General features: G+C 41.3%; 1 protein-coding gene across 9 annotated transcripts in view; it reads left to right on the top strand.

Moving 5' to 3' along the window:
- The window catches only part of nav3 (neuron navigator 3), a 422,744-nt gene that overhangs the window by 300,518 nt on the left and 102,244 nt on the right, over nucleotides 1–19,982 (top strand). For all 9 annotated transcript variants that reach the window (XM_063460845.1, XM_063460848.1, XM_063460842.1 and 6 more), the window contains one exon: nucleotides 12,898–12,970. In XM_063460845.1, coding sequence (XP_063316915.1) covers nucleotides 12,898–12,970 — 73 coding nt within the window. The remainder of the gene's footprint in view (nucleotides 1–12,897; nucleotides 12,971–19,982) is intronic.

Genomic DNA, 19,982 nt, shown 5'->3' with positions numbered 1-19,982 from the left:
TTGTCTTTTTGCTTGTCATTTTTTAAAGTGCTTTAAAAAGCACAATATATTGTGAGGGAATGTAAGCTCCTCTGACTGGTATCATTTTTTAAAGTGCTTTAAAAAGCACAATATATTGTGAGGGAATGTAAGCTCCTCTGACTGGTATCTGAAGTACTGTTTCTATTTAGTGATGTGCAACAGACATTTGCAATTTTTTAATTACATAAAAACAAATCATAACCATGAGATTTCTGTGCTGTTAACCTTTAAAGAGTGCTCAGTTTGAAGTGAACACAACACAACAGCTTAAGTTAGTCAAACGTTTAGCTTAAATGTCGTGGCTAACATGCTCAGAATGGCTACACTGTACTATAGTAGAAAAGTTGCTTCCTTACATTTCTTAATAAATAATAAATTATTGATGCACTAACAAATAAATACACTGTCTAGCTGAAGCTGGTTGGCTCAAAGTATTTGGCCATTAACTAAAGTATTAGACAAAATAACATTATTAGCTGAATGTGCTGCTAGATGAGCAGTTAAAAGATCATGATAGATTTTAACTAACTACCCACTCATCCAATCACTGATGCATTTCAGTACCCGGAACAATACTGCTTGCATGGCACAAATCTATGCAGTCAGTGACTACAAATCTTATAAATGAACCAGATATGATTTGATCAGCACAGTTATTTAAAAATGTATACTTTTGAGTGTTTTAGCCTTCCTCTCATGATTAGACTGGGTGTGTGCTGCAATTCAGGGTTAACTGCATCTAGGGATTCTTGGAGACTATAAAAGTCCACCAGTTTCATCTGGGCTCCATCTGTTGGCAGCTTGCACACCAGCCAGATGCGAGGACGAACAGCACGAGTCGCTCAGTGGCATTATCTTCACTGGCCTGACGCTTCGTCGTCGGCACAGCTCGCTATTAATCTCTGCTTCTAATTGATTGTGTTCCTAATTTGAGTTCCTGGCCTGGGTTCCTGCTAAGCAAAACCAACTGGCATTTGTGTGACAGTATTTCTCTGGTCTTTGATTTGATTACAGCAGCCCTGGCTGTCAGACGACTAGCCTATTATGAGAGTCATTTGGTCTGGAAATACACTGACAAATGGATGATGGGAACTCAGGGTTTCTGAAACATCCCTGATGTCATTTTGCATGCCCGGCGACTGGCAGCGAGTAAAGGAGGAGGAGGCAGATGGCCTGTTCAAGCTGCTGAAGCTACATCCACACCGAATATATTTCATTCTTATTGTTCAGTCTGTATGCCCTGATGGCAGAGCGGGTAGAGAGTGACTAGAAGGGTTCACATTCCATTTTTTACCCATAGGACAAACATCTAAAACACATCAATAAATACCTTCTGCATCAAAGGCTGAGGTAATACCTTTAAGAATAATAATAGTAGTAATAATCTTTTCACAAGAGGGTTGCACCCAGGATCACTGTACAGGGTGCACACTCAACTAGAAGCTAACATTTGCTGGAACTACATTTGATATTTGAAATATTGTGTTTCAGAGTGGCATTGATCAGTGGGAAAAATCACTACTGTAATTTTGATTAGCAGTAGTGAACTAACTAATCATCATCACACAGCTGTGCAACACATGCTTCTACTGTGATGGGCCATCAAAGCCAAAACAAAGTCACACACGTGACGCAGAGCTTATATAGAAACCTCTCAACACGGTTTCACAGCAAAACATGTAATAGAGATGCCGGTCCACCGTGTCCATTTCACGCTTTGCCTCTTCAAAATATAAAGCAGATACGAATGCAGAAGCTGCATTACCAGCAGGGGGAGATATATTTAAAGCCACAAAGTCGGTAGTGAGCAAAAAACGTGTACAGTACACGCCTTTAATCGTCAGAGTCCATTAAGCAAGGGAGCTAATATGTCTGTTTAAACACTTTCCTGTGATTATTTTCATGTTGGCTTGAAATAAAATATCTCCCTCAGCTGTTGCCACTGAAACTTACTGCAACTTCTGTGAAATGGACACGGTGGACCGGCATGTCTATTATATGCTTTGTTGTGATATCGGGTTGAACCTCTGGGTATTTGCGCCACTTATAATTTTAGAGGCATCTTTTGGTGTTTCCTAATCTTTATAATTCATCTATGTAACGAGCTAATTTTGTCGTGTTCATGTGGACGTCTGAGGAATTGTTTAGCTTTTAGCAAAGTATACATTCACAGAACTAGAAATCTAGTAAGAGCATGTCTTTATAAGTGAAATAGTGAAAATCTGCAATCTATTTCAGGATGACTAAATCAAAAATAAACTCGGGACCAAAGGTCTAAGTTTGATCTAATTTTTACTGGATCAGGTGCTGAGACCCAAATGCCCCAGCATCTGTGCTTTGATGAACAATATTTGCTTATCTATCTCTGCTCTTTATATGTGTTGAAACGTCCGTGTGGCATATGTCTTTTTCTCTGTTGTTTTCTGGGCATCGACGGACCCCCTCACATGGTTGTGGTATAAATGGAGCACCTTGGGGCTCGTTACAAGCTCACTTGTCTCAATTGGAAGCTTTTAATCACTCATTATAGCTGAATGGCATCGGCAAATGTTCTGTAAGGGAGCAAAGAGCTGGCTTGTTAAATGGGCACAGTGAAGCACTGCTAAACTTTGATCTGCCTCAGTTTGTTTCACTGTGAAATACCAGCTGCAACCCTTCTCGACTGACCCGTATTCCCTGTGATTGTTTCAGTTTGGGAATAGCAGTCCTCTACCGATTCACTCACTCACCCTGTCCTTAACCTGTTTTTTGCTTGCATGGGTTTCTTTAATGCTTTTGTCCCGTGTCACTCTTCGATCTGTCTTATTCTGTACGTTTATACCAAATGACTCACTGCCAACCTTCAGCTTGTGCTGTTACAGTAGCGTCCCTCACCCACCTCCCTGCCCTCAGTGACCCTTGGCACCTTCCCCAGCCACGGGCTGCATGACTTTGGATGTGTCACTGCTGCAAATGGTCCTTAAGCATCATTTTCATTCCTAGCTGCCTGAACAGAAAGTGGCTAGCTTGTAGTATGCTCAGCCTTGCAAAGGAAAAAGTAAAAACTGTGTTTCACGTGTTTACAGAGTCAAAATTCATGATTTTAGCAGTAGTTTTGAATGGGAGTCATTTTCCTTCTTGTGATTCCTATGCTTTTATTCCACTGGCTTTACACAATTAAAAGTAGTGCCCACTCACTGCTTGTACAAGGGAATATTTAAATGTCTTAGCAGTTCTTTGTGATTACAGCTGATTTATCACAAAGCCTGTTCAACAAAGGACCTACTATAACATGTCACATCTCTGCAGATTATTGGGGTTTAACCACAAATGTGTACACCCAGCTTTTGGTTCCTAAACAGCCACACTGTGCTTGTCCTTATTAACCAGTGAAACAGAAAAAAAAAACAAAAAAAAAAAACAGGCCCTGCTGTAAGTGGTGTCAAGGAATTTAAAGTAAAAATTTATGGCCACATTCTGACCACTCCAGCAGACTAAATCATATCTGACATTCAACATCTGTGAAAGGCTGCTGTAAAATCTGCAGCACTGTTTTATCTTCTATGGTGGGTGAGAAGAGAGAAGATGCTCCAGCGTGACTTCTGCAGCCTTGAGACGAGTCTCTCAAACCACTATTTTAGGTTCAGAAGCAAAAACACAGCCTTATTGTTGGCACTCGCTTTTTAAGACTCCTGTAAGACTTCTGGCATCACAACTTACTAAGCGGGACCCATTTACATATGTTTTAGGCCAATGAATTATTCCCATTATTATTTTTCCTCTATAGGTTGTTTTATTGTGTTGTCATAAATGGGTATATGTATCAGTCTTTAGAGATATTTGAAATGATTTAAATGAGGACAGGATTAAATGAGATAAGTAACAGAAAGGACATCTAATATGGTGTGCATAATAAAGTAAAACAGACACATTGAATGTGACGAGTTAGAAGCAGCTTACAGACAGAGCTTTGAGGCATTTTACTGAAGGACAGAACTCTCTCTCAGCTGATGGAGCAGAAAGAGTGGGTGAGAGAGTGTGTGAATGGCAGCATATTTCACTCTTGCATCACTGCTGCTCAGCAGGTTATACAAACACAGGCCTAATAAGTGAGCAGCTTAACCTCACTGACCCTCGCAGGAGAAACCGCCTCAGCCATGACTGGCAGACAAATCTGTCACCTGTCAACAGTAATACTATCCATTATGTTGGTGCTGTTTACCTTCTTAGAGCAGGATTGCAACAGCGAATATGAGGAAGACAAAGGACATAGCTGGCGTCAGCCTAAAAGCCAACAAGAAATACTTGTCTTCTAGTCCGTGACAAACACCCTCCGCTCCTCTGCCCTCCTCTGTGTTTGCTTACTCTCTTACACAACAAGAATACTTCTGTTTCTTCTGTCACTCGCTGACAGAGTTATTTGCAAAACCATCAGCTGTGAAGAGGTTAAGTGAGATTGGTTATCTTGATGCCATTCAGTATTTTTAAAAGGTGTGCTCCATTAACCAAATAATGTCACTCCACTGCTTTTCAGCTGGGACTAAAACTCGGAATATTTTAGTCTCTGCTTCGATTTGATTTTTGACTCTTCTTTTTAAAATTCGTCTCTTCTTAGTTTATAAGATTATAAACAATTTTTTTGTTGTTTCTTTAGCTGATCAGCCATTTTTGGAGAAGATCTTGGATATTTGCATTCACAATAAAAGAACTCGGTGATTCTTTCCTGATGTCACTGATGTACGATTAGAGTTCGTCCAACTGTAGCTCAGACTGAGCCGTGCCCAAAATGAAAGAAAATAAAAGGGAGAACAGACGGATAAAGGGGGACAGATGAAATGACAGTAGGAGCAATCTTTGCGTGTGCATTGCATCACTGTTGTAATATTTTTTTTATTACTCCATCATTGACTGAAGCGATAATGAGTTTTGACTCAAACAGCGAAAACAGATTTAAAGGGATTAGGCCAGACATTGATGAAGAGACTTTTTTTATCCATGAAACATCTTTGTCTGCCTTGCTTTCACTAGCTCTCTGCAGCTCGCTCACACACATGCAGACACACACCCCGTGTGTGCAGCAGATGCACAAAGCCACATGGAAGACCTCCAAGTTATTTGATGCTGTAAACACTGGAAAATGCGCCACCATATTTAATTGAGACATCCATAGATATAGGTTTGCATCATGTTGATTATACATCATGTGTGTATACGTGCTGACTGAGCTAGCGCTGCATTGTCTTCAAAGGATTTTGCTAAAGCTATAGTTTTATTTACAGGAATATGAGGTACGATGTGATAAAAATCAGGAACTACTTGAATTGAATGATTTCAGTTTGGTTTTCTTGTGTTAGAAAAGTTTTATGACACAGAGCTTCATAACATTTAGGCTGCTGTGAATGCAAACATCGCCTTTGTAAGCCTGAGTGAGCTGGATAAATCTGGGTGTGTGAGGTTCAGTGTGAGGTTTACCCTTATGGTGATTTAAAAAATGAGCAACAACCACAGATCTTCAGCTACAGCCGAGAAGGATTATGGCGACTGGCATTGTGATCAATATTGCACAAAATGGTTCTTCAGCCAGTACCAGATGAGGGGAAAAAGTTCCTTTGCTGTGGATTTTGACATGATGAGCGATGATCCCTGGATTATGAGAGAATGCTTTAACCCAGCCTGCCCTTTGCCCATTAGCTACACTAAAGTTCTGTTTCATTTTATCCGTTTTGATTTATTGTCTGTCAGCAGCTGCCTGCTTTGGATGCGTTGACAGTGACAAGATGGGGGTTTAGGACAACACCAGTGGAAGACGGAGTGTCAGACCCTAAATCTGATGGGGGGGAGTTGATGCAGAGGTCACGGACAGCGAGAGAACTGGTTTATTTGAAAGAAAGGCTGAGTGGCTCTAAATCCTGAATGTGTGGTGAACCACTCTAACCCGTAGTATCCTTCAGGCCTTGGCTTTTTATGGGGGGGAAAAGAAAAATCATGTTTAATTCTGCTTGCTAGACGTTTGGACTACAAGTGGCCTCTAGAGAGCACAGAGATTTGGCTTTTTATCCATGTAAACCTTTAGATTTCAAAGCAGCAGTGATTAATAAAGTATGTTCTGGCTGTAAAAAGTATCACAACTATGTGTTGTCTCCACAAGTGAGGAGTTCTGCCTCATTAGGTTTCATGTGCCAAGAGGAATTAATAGGTACAAAAACAGTCTTTATCTTCTGCCATGTGGGGTGATTGGAAGAAGAGAGATGAACTTTGATACAGGGATTTCTGAGGCAAAGCTAATTTTGTTTAGCTCTAGTTGGTATCGATTTTGGTCTTTTAGAGAAAAGTCTTAAAAGGATGGTACAGTGGTTTGTGTCTGCAGGATTTATTTGGATACACCTGACTCATCAGTCAACTTTCATTACCGTGTTGGGGCAAAAAAAAGAATCTCAGCGTCCTCACCCGAGGCTGGCGCACCGGCAGGACCTGCCAAGCGGGAGACGGAGGTTGGCGTGCTGTCCGGTCCGGCCTCTCTACCCACTAGACGCCAGCGTGCTGTTCGGTCCTGCGCGCCTGCCGAGCCGCCGGGGAGCCTCGGCTCATGCCCGCGACTGGTGCGCCGCCGCCGCCGCCGCTGGACACGAGGGCGGATGGACACCTCCCTGTCGCTGGGCCAGGGGCCGGGGCCGCTGATTGCCTCTCCCGATTTCCTCCCGCGGGGGGAAGGTTCCCCGGCCTCAGTCGGGCAATGGGGGTATGTGGTGGGGCGTGGTCTACGGTGCAGCTGCTGCAGGGGGCCGGACGCACCTGGGCCACATCCGCAATCACGCCTCACCGGCTTAAACTTGTATGGCGTTATTTTTGTGCCACTATTCTGAGCGCACGTAAAAAAAATTGCAGGTGCAAGTGTTGCATTTTGAGGAGAAATTTATTTTGAGCGAAGAAAAGCTAAATTTGAGTGAACAAAATGTATTTCAGTGTCCATACACACACATTAGCAGCCCCTCTCGCTCAGTTTTTGCATTTTCATTTTTATGTTTGTTTGATTGTTTGTTTGTTTTTGTAACGGTATAAACAATGAAAGGTGGTGGATTAGCCAATTGGTCATGATCAACTCTGGGCTTGACCAATTACAATACATCCTTATTGAGGGGGAAAGGAACGCGATTCGTCCCGTACTTCAGCTAGAATGAAAAAAAGACACAAAGCTGGAGTTATTCTGTGTTTTTGCTGCACAACTGCCTGTTCTTCTCTCATTCTCTCCCCTCCCTCTCATGTTGCTACTTCTATCATGAAACTGATCAGTCAGCTGATCGGCTTTTCTGCCACAAGTCCCGTCTCTCTTGTTTATCGCCCACTTTGCGCCAGAAAGAGGAAACCAGCGGATGTTGCGCTAAACAACAGCAGCACGTTCAAGCTTGATCAGCTGTTGTTAGAATTTATTTAATATTACTTTCTAGTATCAGCTGATGTTTGCTGGAGCCACAGCTGTAAAAGCTGCTGGTCATGATATCGGTTTGGATATGTGGTGAGAGGGAAACATGAGTTTTGTTCACTCAAATTTAGCTTTTCTTCGCTCAAAATAAATTTCTCCTCAAAATGCAACACTTGCACCTGCAAATTTTTTTTACGTGCGCTCAGAATAGTGGCACAAAAACAACGGCATAAACTTGGTGCTCTGACTGTTGTGGTTGTTGGTGTTGGTATATGTCCGACTGTGAGCTGCAGAGCTGCAGCCGAGGGTGTGAATAGCAACCGTAAATAAAGATGTGGTCGGTTCCGTCACTCTCCTGTCACAGCGCACAAACAAGAGCCTCTGTTAAATCTCCCAGTGCTGTGATGGCCAGGATTGCAATTATGTTTCCATGTAGGTGTGGAATAACATAAATATATATAATAAATAATAAGGATTCATATAATGATTACTGGCTTCAAAATAAAATGGTTTAAAAACAAAAGGTATAACTCTACTGAGTCATGCCAAAACTTCACGAAATGGCTCTGTTTGTGAAGCTTGAGTCATCTGTGTTTTTGAAAAACGGACTGAAGGATTTAAGGTGGCATTTATTTTCCAGTGGAGATGTAGCATTTTAAGTAAAACCCTTCAATTACTTAGCAGTGCTCATGGTCTACAAAGCGCTAACGCCTGGTTTTCCAGTCTTGTCTTGAAGAAGGTTGTTTTCTGTCCCGTAGGAAGTGGTAATTGAGGTGTTTGGCTCATTTGTATTTGACAGTTGCAATATAAGGGATAACACTTTCCAATTCCAACCATCATACATCAGTCACTTGATACTTTTAGAGAGGCCCAATGTGCTCCAGTTCACTTTTCATATGTGAGATGGGAGTTCGGGGGATTAAACTGAAAACATGTACAGTAGATGTAGCCAACATCTAATGTTTGTCTTACTGAGTCTTACTGGAGTAGAAAGAATAGGAGAATGTACCACTGTAGAGTTGAATTTCTACAACTTTGCTGTTTAAACCGAAAATTTTAAGCAAAGACAAGATTTTTAACACAAGTACTATTAAATATTATTTTTATTTTGTGGTTAGAAAAATTCACAAGGTCACATTTTGGTGTTTTAATGGAAGAAAGAAAACCTCAAGACAAAAAGTCTCTAAACTGTTTCTGTAGTTTTGATTTATATGAAAAAGCAGTAGCCATAAAGTCCTCAAGTGAACATTTTTTTGTTTGTTTTGTGGTTGTTTTTATTTTAACCCTGGAGAACCCATGGGGTCAAATTTGACCCCATGGTTTCCCTAGAAAACCAATGGGGTCGACTCTGACCCCATGGGTTCTCCAGGGTTAAGATCCTATTAAGGATAAAAAGGTGACACATGACACAACAATGCCACATTCATCACAGATACGGCATTAAAAGCAGCCCTTTGTTGTAACATTTTTTAGAGCTTTCAATACCCCACCATGATAGGAAACGTCTGGCGTATTTCAACCTGGTTTATTTAACATTAATAGCATGGCTAATACGGCACAAAGTCTCATTCAAACTTTGCACTCTTCACCTGTGTTTGGGGAAATAAGGAAATCTGGTAACTGGAATGACCTTTGTGCCAACTGTATAAAGGATCTGCATGTTTCCGATTGACTTTAATCGCTATCTACACTCACTACATATATGATGATGGCTGCCTGTAATGAGGGGTGGCAGTCAAATGGTATGCTACATTTCCCTAAGTATGTTAGTGGGGGAGCCAGGGCTGCTCTTAGTCACTGATTCTGTTCATTATTTCTATGGATAGAATTTCTAAGTGGGGACAAGGGCCAGAAAACTTCCACTTTGGTGGCCCTTGGTCTCATCTCTACTTTGTGTAAATCTTGTGGTTGTGCGGACTTCATCAGATGGTGGCCTCTAGCTTTCACTGGAGCAGTTTTCAGCAGCAGCAATGACAATTAGCACCTCCGAGTTTGAGGCAATGGTTGTCAGCCATTAAAGGGAAAAAACACTGACAATGACAGTCTGGCGACCTGTCCAGGGTGTACCCTGCCTCTAGCCCTAAGACAGCTGGGATAGGCTCCAGCGCCCCCTGTGACCCTGAAAAGGAGAAGCGGAAGTGAATGGATGGATGGACACTGACGCTGACACTTGGGGTCAGGGACGGGTTTCTGCCCCAAATGGAGAAGTTTAAACTATCTCTGGGTTCACGAATGAGGGGAGAAGGGAGCAGGAGATTGATAGATGGATTTAGGCTTCACCAGTCCATCATGACAAAGAGACATCTGAGCACTTCATTATTTCTGTGACGTATATGATCATTGCAGAGGCCTTTGTATCACATGGACAAAATTTGAAACTGTTCTCTCCATATTTAGCAGGTTAGGGTTTTGTAATACAAATGCAAATAAAATGAGTGTAGCTCATTTGTGTTCCTTTGGCTTTACCTCAGCATCCAATGATTTTATACAAGACAGTGTAAGACAGGTGTACCAGGGAGTCCTCATCCTCAGAAAGGATGAAACTTTGTCAACAACTGCATAGGTCGTCTTTGCCCTGCTGCCCATGTTACAGAGAATCAGAAATTTTGATTCGGACCGTGACTCTGTAAATGAAATGTAGCTTAATTCAAAGTTATTCATCACAGAAACTTAACAGCCCCCCTCATTCCTCCTTCCTCTCGTGTGTGTGTTTTACATGTGCACTCCTGTCACCCCTCAATATGTGCTCCCCTTTTTCTGCTTAAAGTATTTCATGATTTAGTAAAGTGTGCCTCATCATAATGCCCCATTTCCAAATGGCTTTTAATGGCTTATGTGGATCTGTGTGATGCCAGGATGTGTAGGAAAAATAAATTATGTCGGTTTCTCTAGAGGCTGTTACAGGATGCCACAAAGCCAATCCACCCACCAAACTAGCAGTTAAACATCGCCAGGACCCTGTGGAACATTAATGCTCCAGCCGTCATCAACGCCTTCAATCATTATTCCCCTTGTTTACGTCATTTTGCAGTTAATGCAGACTAAAAACAAACAGCGGTTATGTCTAAAAGTCTCAGAATTCATAGTTGGTAGACCACTTGAAGTCACAGAGGATAACAGCACAGGCTTGTTTCTCTGATGCTTTAAAAGCTGGCAGATCTGTCTCCAACTAAAAAGATTTACTGCATGTTTATGGGTTTGGTCCTTTTTTGTCTTTATCAGCTATTAAATCAGACTTCAAACACACACGTTGCCTGTGGAAAAGATGCAAAGTAGTACAGCACTCCTTTGTGTTGTAAATATTTGCAACTGAATGAGCTGAGTTGAGTTGCTGATAAAAACGTCTGTTATCTCGCAAATGTTTTTGATTGCATATCTTTTGTACCTATAAGCTGTTTGTTTTGGCAGGCATTAGACTGCGAGAACTCCTACACCACAACACATCTTCAAACCTAATTAGACTGACATAATGAGACGAATGCTGCTTCGCACATGTCTCTCAACATGCAAACTTCTAAACGTGCGTCTGGAAGAATAAAACAAAGTTAACGCCAGAGCACACATGTCCATCTTTGAGCGCAGCATGTGGGGAAAGAATATGGTAACCCAAATGTGAGGGGGTTTGTTGTGTGTGGGTGGTTATAAGTTGTGTCAGGCAGATGGAGAAGCTCCGTCTGTGAATTTGTGTCCCATGCAGCCTCCCATTGGTACAACCAGTATAAACATCATATTTGGGAGAGAAGGTGGCTGCTAAGTGGTTGCTGTACTTCAGCAATGGCTTTTGAGGTGCTGTTTGAGCCTTTGAGTGGACATCACAGCATCTTATTATTCAGTATACTTACTGCTTTTGGTGCAAATGATGTCTTTTTAAATCCTTTTTGCCAGCTAGTGGCGTCCTACAACGTCGTCCTGAGGGCATTAGTTCAAAGTCAGAGTAAAGAGAGTGTTCTCTGTCTCAACAATAGATGGGGCTTTCCTTAAGACAAACTGATGATCACAGATTGTCTAGTGAAGTTTAGATCACCATTAATTTTTCCAGCAGTTCTGACAATCCCGTTCTGTTTGTTCCACAGTCAGGTTGACAGTGAACATAAGGATGCTTTCCATCAGTCCAAAGCCTTATAATGTCCTGCCAAAAAATAATCTCTGATTAGTTTTGTTGTAAATGGAATCAGCATTAACCATAAAATTAATCGTGTCATCATACTATTTTAAGTGCTGTAGCTGCATGTGCGATTGTGTCAGCATGATGATTCATATGGTAAAAGATGAAGGCTTTATGCAAGCCTTCATCTGTAGGATTTGAATCCATCTTACTTTATTGGAGAAGTTTAACTTCCTCACTCAGCTCACTTATATTGAGCCTTTTGTGCATTGCAGGGAGTGACACAGTTAAAAAATCTGTGGACACTACTGCTTCAAGTAGCACTCAGACCAGGGCTCTGCGCCTGTGTGAGGAAAAAATCCACAGAGATGTTTTATCCATTTTTCTGAGTTTTTTTTAGCTTCACCACATATGATCTCTGTAGCCCTGCCCCAACATTTAAAATATCAAGTTCTGTGTCTTGTTACATTTAAGCTGATTCCTTACTAAAAGACACATAACACATTGAAGACAACGCAGTTGCCAAACAGCCTGTGTACAGATATGACTCATTGTCCTGATTCTTTTTAATGAAGAGAGAAAAGAATACAGAGCAAGCGCACATTTAAAAGAGAGAGAGAGCTAGCAGGCTTTAGAGGGCTGACAGGGAATTGCAGCTCATGAATCATCATTGCCCGCTGGACGTCTGGCTGAGTTGCCCAGCCTGCCCTTTGTATGGCCCTGACACACTGCGCTGCGTAGAGCGCTAAGACCTTTGGCCTGATCATAAAAGGCCTCCTAAGGGGGATTGGCGGCTGGCCACCATGTTAATGAAGCGACCCGCTAGCTGCTGTCAAGGATGGCAAAAATCCCCCTCATAACTGCAGCCTCAGTGCGCCTTTGTAAAGCTGAAACATAGGTGGCAGTTGTTGCCTACACTGTGAGCGTGGGCCACACTGTACTATTGTCATTGTGTTTATGTGTAAATTATGCGAACGCTTATTCCTGTGTTTGTCTCTGTTGTTGGGTTGTATGTGTCAAAGTACCACATATCTTTGTGTCTTGCGTATATATGTTAGTACTCTGGGGGTGTATTTCTACCACTTACCAGCATACTGTGTACATATGGCCTTGTGTCTCCTCTTGAATCCGTCAACATGACATGCAGTGGATTGTGTAGGTGGCGTCACACTGCGGTCAGTATGTCATGCAGCCTGATCCCAGGGTCGTGCAGGGGTCGGGTAATAACCACACAATGATGTTCTTTATGGGTCATAATGCTGATAAGCTCCATCCTCTGAGCCCTCTGCCCCGAGACATTTAGGCTCATTGAATGTTAAGTGTCATCACATCCTTTGTGCTTTGTGCTGACTGTCTGCCATCTTCTCAACAGATTGAGAATGTGGATGCCTGCCTCAGTTTCCTGGACGCCAGAGGAGTGAATGTACAAGGGCTCTCAGCAGAAGGTAGGAATAATACAAAATTTGAGGCCTGATTAAACTTAATTAAGTCAGTGGAGCAGCAGAAGAGAGATGTGGCTGTTGTATTTGTCTAATTTCTAAATCTGGAAAATTAATTTGGCTTCAATGCGACCCATCCTCTGTGGGTAGGTTTCCATTTCTTCACAGTACCAAATGTTTTCAGAAACCTGGTTTAAGCCTGTTTCCAAGACATGTGAGTGTACTTCACGGTAATGGAATTTACCACACTGGTATCATGACAGCTTTCACTATGGCAGTGTAGGCAGTCATTAGGGCATCAGAGTGGATTGTGGGAGGATAAAAACTGCAGGGCAGGATTTGCCTCCTGACCATCAGGGTACACAGTACATGCTTTATAAGACACGCCAGTCTTATAAAGCATTCTACTCTGAACGGCTTATGCCAAAGTGAATGATTGTCTGAAACTGTCTCACAAGGTTAGGGTTAGACATTCCAAACAATATATTAAGAATACATTTAACATTTGATTTGACTCTGCAGGGACACCTTAAGGTTCCATAAAAAAGTATCTATATGTACAACTGCAGTCAAAATGTCTTCAGTACAGCAAGCAGCACATACAGTGCAGTGAAAACTTATTTACGCCATTTCTGTTTTCTTTTTTTGGCATATTTGTCACACTTGCATGTTTCAGATCATCAAAAATCATAAATAAACTGTGATTAATCACATATTTTTTAAAAACTGAATTAAATTTTGCAAGCTACACCAAGGTATGAATAATTCTATTTTATTTTATGTTTATAGCACCGAATCACAACAAGAAATCACCTAAATAGAACCTTTCTGAGAAAGTGAAGTAGGATAAAAGATAAAATAAATAAAACGCATATGCTACAATCTAAAGAAACTTAAGAACAGATGAAAAACAAAGTCATTAACATCTGTCAGTCTGGAAATGGGTACAAAGTAATTTCTAAGGTTTTGAGGCTTCAGAGAAACAAAGTGAGGGCCATTTATCCACAAATGAAGAAAACTTTGGACAGTGGTGAGGATATCAGGAGTCACAGGCATCAGTGACTCATCCAGGAGGTCATAAAAGAACCCAGAATAACATCTATAGAACTGCAGGCCCCACAGTCTCTGTGAAGGTCAGTGATCATGATTCAACATAAAGAGTTCCAAGGCAAAAATCACAGCTGACCACACACACACACACACACACACACTTTGCCAAAAAGCACTTGATGATCCCCAACACTTTTGGTAAAATAATCTGTGGACTGACAAGTAAAACGCAAAACTTTTTGGAAGGTTTGCATCCTGTTTCATTCATGCATAAAACTAACACAACTTTTTATAAAGAGAAAATCATACCAACAGTCAAACATGGTGGTGGTAGTGTGACGATGCAGAGGCTGCTTTGCTTCTTCCGGAACTGGACAACTGTCTGTCATTGATGAAAACATGAATTCTGATCTCTGCTAGACAAGGAGAAGGACAGTGATTTGAAACACACATATACACGTTTGAACGACTCAAAAAAACAAGATGGAGTTCAGGACATAAAATTCAGGACATAAAATCTGATTGTGATGCTTTGGCATGACTTTTAACAGGCCGACCTCTTCCCAAAATCCTTCAGGTTTGCTGAATTAACAAAATGCTGCAAAGAAGAGTTGGCCAAAATTCTTCCACAGTGATGTGAAAGACTCATTTCAGTTTCTGCTGCTCAGCCAGTTAGGTTTGGGGGCAATTACTTTTTTCATATAGGGCAAGGTAGGTTTGCGTAGCTTTTTTCCCCTTAATAAATGAAATCTTCTTTTAAAAACTGCTTTTTTGTATTTACTTGGGTTATCTTTTTTGGACATTAAAATTTCTTTCATGATCTTAAACATGTAAGCGTGCTAAAACATTTTTTACACTATATAGCAGGTTGCACTGCATCAAGTGAAATCTGATGCACCACACACACGTAGTAGAAGGTTCACTGCAAGTCCAGATCTTGAGATCAGAGAACCGATATTGTTACGTTTCAAAGTACGGAGATCTTAAAGAACATTTAATAGTTTCTCTGTCAGTACGTATTGGGATGTTTATATCATATTCATAAAGGTTTATACTCACAATGACTACATTTAAAACTGTTAGAAAACAGTGACTGTCTAAGAAAACTGAACCTTTGTTGTTTTTGTGTGTAGTGTTGAACAAAATGCACATCTACAAGGACCAGTGCTTGCTCTGACCCATGTTGTTTCTGCTCCCTTTAAATATTAATGGGCTGAACTTGCCCTTGACATCTCGAGCAGCAGAAATAGCCTAACAGGCTGACACACTGACCGACAGCTCTAAATTCTCCATGCTCAGCTACAACACTAAAAACAGCAAAGTGACTTGCTGGGCTTGGAATTTCAAAGTGGGTCTGTAAATATATGGGCTATTGGGTTACCCTGTTCATTGCTGTTGCTGATGCATTTCATTTGCTGGCTTCTCTTGGTCATTCTTCTATTGAGCATGTGTTGGTTGTGTTTGTGACTTGAATGAGACAGCCGTGTCTGCCCTCTCATGTCTACTTGAATTTGCCCAGGGCTTTCCTGGCAATATGCAGTCTTTATTATAGTTTTACAAGATGTGGGAATAAAATAAAGTGGGAGGCTTGATGTGCATACAGGAACCTAGAAACTACTTATAGCAATAACTATTCCAGAAGTCTCCTTGCATCTTACTGGTGGGAGGCTGTAAACCAAAGTTCCAGAAAAAGTCATCTCATTGAAGAGTGTTTTATTCCCCGTACAAACATTTCACCGAGGGGACTTACAGGCTTTAATGAAATTGAGTCCACACACTACAGAGGAGGATAATGGTGGCTTTTTTACTAAAGACTTGAGACAAAGAAAGACTTCCAATTAAAATTCAATAACCTAAGATCTCCCGGATGTGTTGGCACAGTGTTTCATGCATGTGGAAACTGATCCCAGACATAAATCCTCATGACTAACTAAATCTGACATTTTTGCAAGGATACATTTCAGTCATTGTTGCAACTTACACCATCATCACCTAAAGCCTACTTAGCATCCATACTAGTTACACTAATATTATTATTAGGGCCCGAGCACCGAGAGTGCGAAGGCCCTATTGTATCTGCTCCGTTTCTTCTTATTATTATTATTATTATTAGGGCCCGAGCACAAAAGTGCGAAGGCCCTATTGTATCTGCTCTGTTTATTATTATTATTATTATTTTTTTTTTTTTTTTTTTTTTTTTTCATTGAAATGAATTGCCTTTTTGAGGGCTTTAACATGCTCAAAAACTCATGAAATTTTGCACACATGTCAGGTCTGGTGAAAAATTTTGTATTTTAATGGTTACACATATGAGCAGTGGGAAATGGCTCTGTAGCGCCACCTATGCGTTGTTAAATGCAGCCCTACGAACACATCTTTTGAGCTACATGTATGAAATTTGGCACACATGTGTATCATGCCAAGACGAACAAAAAAGTCATTGGGACCATTGACGCAAACCCAACAGGAAGTCCGCCATTTTGGATTGAAGGTGACATTTTGGCTCTAATTTTGCCATTTCCATGCCTCGAACTTTTTCGAACTCCTCCTTGGGATTTGAATGTATAAGCTTCATATTTGGTCTGTGTCAACTACACACCTGGGCGATGTTAAATTGCGGAGCTTTTGAGTTTTCACAATACCGTGAGGCCGTGGCGCCATGGCGAATTTCGATGACTTGCCATGAAAATCTTATTGTCACTCATTCTGTCATACATGGTCCGACGTGGACCAAAGAGCACACATATGATAAGGCTCCACCCCTGAACATATTTCAACTGCCATATTTGACACCAGGGACAGCGCCACCTAGTGGCAAAAGGAAATGTCATGTTTTACACTTTGGTGTACAGTAGTGTTATGGGTGACATTTGCACCCTCAAATTTCTCCAGGAAAGCCTTAAGGAGTTGGTCTTGGGTTACAGTGAAAACTGTGACTTTTCGTCAGAGGGTGTGACCCCAGCAGCATGGCGAACATTGATGTCTCGCCATGAAGAAACAAATTAGTATAACTCAATCAAATCCAGTCTGATCAGAACCAGACTTTATAGGCATGATAACAGACCCGCCCTGAACAGATTGATGTGCCCATTGTCAAGAATACGAAGAGCGCCACCTAGTGGCAACAGGAAATGTCATGTCTTTCATTTTGTTGTACTGACTTTTACAGGTTCATCGTGGCCACTTCAAAAGCGGTGAATATCACCATCAGTCCCTCATGATGCTTCAGTGAGAAAATTGTGACTTTAAACTGAACGGCGCACCCTGGTGGCAACGCAGTTCACCATGAACAATGAAGTGCCTTTTGAGGGGCTTGGAAAGTTTAAAATGTCTTGAAATTTGGCGCACACCTCCAATGTGATGAGCACTTTCTTGTTATTTTACCATTTTCATTGAATAGCCCAAAATGGCTCCACAGCGCCCCCTACAAAATTTCAAAACAACAGCCCCTGCTCTGTGTTTTATCTATGAGTCTGAAACCTGGTAGGCTTATGGAAGATATCAAGATGTACAAAAAAGTCTCTTGGAGCAATATCCCAAATCCAACAGGAAGTCAGCCATTTTGAAATTAATGTGTAATTTTGGCGACAATTTCGCTACTTTTCAGGCACCGTTCTTTGACGAACTCCTCCAAGGGATTTCATCATATTGACCCAATCTCCAGTGTGTTGAATCTAAAGACCTTTGTGATGTTAAATTGCGAAGCTTTTTACGTTCAGGGAAACGGGGTGGTCATGGTGGCACGTGGAGTTTCAATCCCTCGCCAAAAAGCAGTAATCTGCTGTCACTCCAAAACAAAATGTCCAATCTCTCCCAAAGATGGCAGGTGTGATGAGACTCGAGCTCGGAAATGTTTATTATGCCATTTGTCAGTAATGGTTAGAGCGCCACCTAGTGGGATGACTATAATAATAGTTGAATGACATAAAATTTAAGCTGGTGGATAAATGCATGAATTCCATCAATGTGACATCAGATCGGACGCACTGGTTTTAGGAGTTGGGCGTGGCTCAACGTGCTGGGGTGCGAGGGCCCTCATATCGCTGCTTGCAGCTTTAATTATGTTTGAAATTGCAGCTTCCAATGTTAGCACTGCTACTGAGAGCATGCTGCTGTGTTGTCAACTTAAACATGTTATAAAGACAAACTTCATACACTAAAACACATGGTCAAGCTCGACCCTTTTGGACACAAAATATCTCAAAGCGGCAACATAAAGTTTTACCTCTTCAAATGTGATAATTATCTTCAGGAAGTTCAGTGTAGCATTTCCACCCTTAAAAGCAGGTGTAAAGCCCCCAAACACATGTTTCCTACACTTGATAATTGGTTACATTGAGGGGTATTGAGGGGTACAGCAGGTCATTAAACACTCTTTCCAATGCAGGGTCTCACCCACTGAGGCTATTAAAAAGACAGGCTCTTTTTGGTTCTAGTGCTACCAGGAAACCTATAGTATGACCTACTCACCACATTAAAGTCCCTTTCATTAGTGGCTTTAGGACAAGATCAACCACGGGTACACACTTGTCCTCTGATCAGAAGGCAGGGCCCAAGCCTTTCAAGTAGAGGTAGGAAAGGTAGTAAGACAAAGCAATGCAATGATGGAAAACATGAAAAAATTAGAAAATACAATTATTTAGAAAAAGCTTACGGTAAAGTAAAGAGAAGGCAGAAGCTGCTGATGAGAAAAGTGAAGGAGGCAACACAGGCTATTAGTGATGACACGGTATTTGTGTTGCCTAGCCTCGCTGTTTCATTAAATAAGTAACTTCTTCTTTAAATGCTCCAGAGCAGCATTTCTCCTGCTGACACTTGCTGACATGAAGCGGGTGTGGACCTCTGACAAAAAATGTCTAATGGGAGCTTTACCAAATTGCCATCAGTGTCTCATAGAATCCTGCAGTCTTCTTTTTTTTTTTACTCTAAACGGACAGAAAAAGGTGACTCACCGGGAGAGTTTCACATCACATTTTGAGCAGGCACTCATACAGAGCTTTGGTCAGATGATAAGCTGAGTAATTTGTGGCGAACTCTTGCCAGAAAAGTAACTGAAAATATGGCAGAATAGTGACGTCAAGAATTCATCTTCATACCTAAATTCTAAAGACAATTTAGGTTACAACTGTTAGTCCTACTTTCCTAAACAACACAAATATTTTGAAGACAAATCAGCCTTTGGTCGTGCACATGTTCACAAAATGATTGTTGTATTTACAGTTTCACTGCACTAGAATAAAATGTTGGTCCGTGAACATAGTATACATGGCAGTCATGCTGGCTCCAAAACATGTCTGTCATTGCCAATTACCTCTAAAGTCATTTGCAGGGGACAACGCTGTTACACGGCTCTTTTAACAGATCTTCCTGAAAAGGGACTCATCCCCTGTCTAAATGGAAATTACCTGCTACATGATAATTTGAAAGAGGAACTAGATCATCCACCAAATATTAAAAGCATGTGAAAAGACAACATCTTCTCAAAAGAGGGATAGAAATTAGCATTGCTGAATTGCGTGGTTGGTATTGTCACCTTGGCCCAAGCCTGCATCCTGTTAAAGTTTCTTTAAAGAAAATGAGCTGCTGAGTTTTCCCACAAAAGCACTTATTCTGTTGGATCGATAAAGCATTATTCTGCTTCTTGTCCTCAACAGTATCATTTCAGCGGGGGCTGGGTTTTTTTTTACAAGTTGCAAAAAAGTTTTACTCCCAGTGCAGCAGAATCTGCAACGTTATTTTCCCTAAAGCACAGAAAGCGTTTTCTGTTCTGATTCTCTCAAAGGCTTAGTGTATATTACCACCTCTGGGTGTTAGAAAATAGGAAACGCCCCCAAGAGATTAATCTTCCCTAACTTTCACAGCCTCTGCAGCATAGCCACCGATGGCTGGGGGAATGTTTGTTCCTCACCAGATTGAAAAATGTAGTAAAAACCCCTGTGTCAGCCACTGCCATTCTTCCCATTCCTCT

Source organism: Pelmatolapia mariae, linkage group LG17 (genome assembly GCF_036321145.2).
Source record: "Pelmatolapia mariae isolate MD_Pm_ZW linkage group LG17, Pm_UMD_F_2, whole genome shotgun sequence".
Taxonomy (NCBI): Eukaryota; Metazoa; Chordata; class Actinopteri; order Cichliformes; family Cichlidae; genus Pelmatolapia; species Pelmatolapia mariae.
This window is presented reverse-complemented; position numbering and strand designations above follow the sequence as displayed.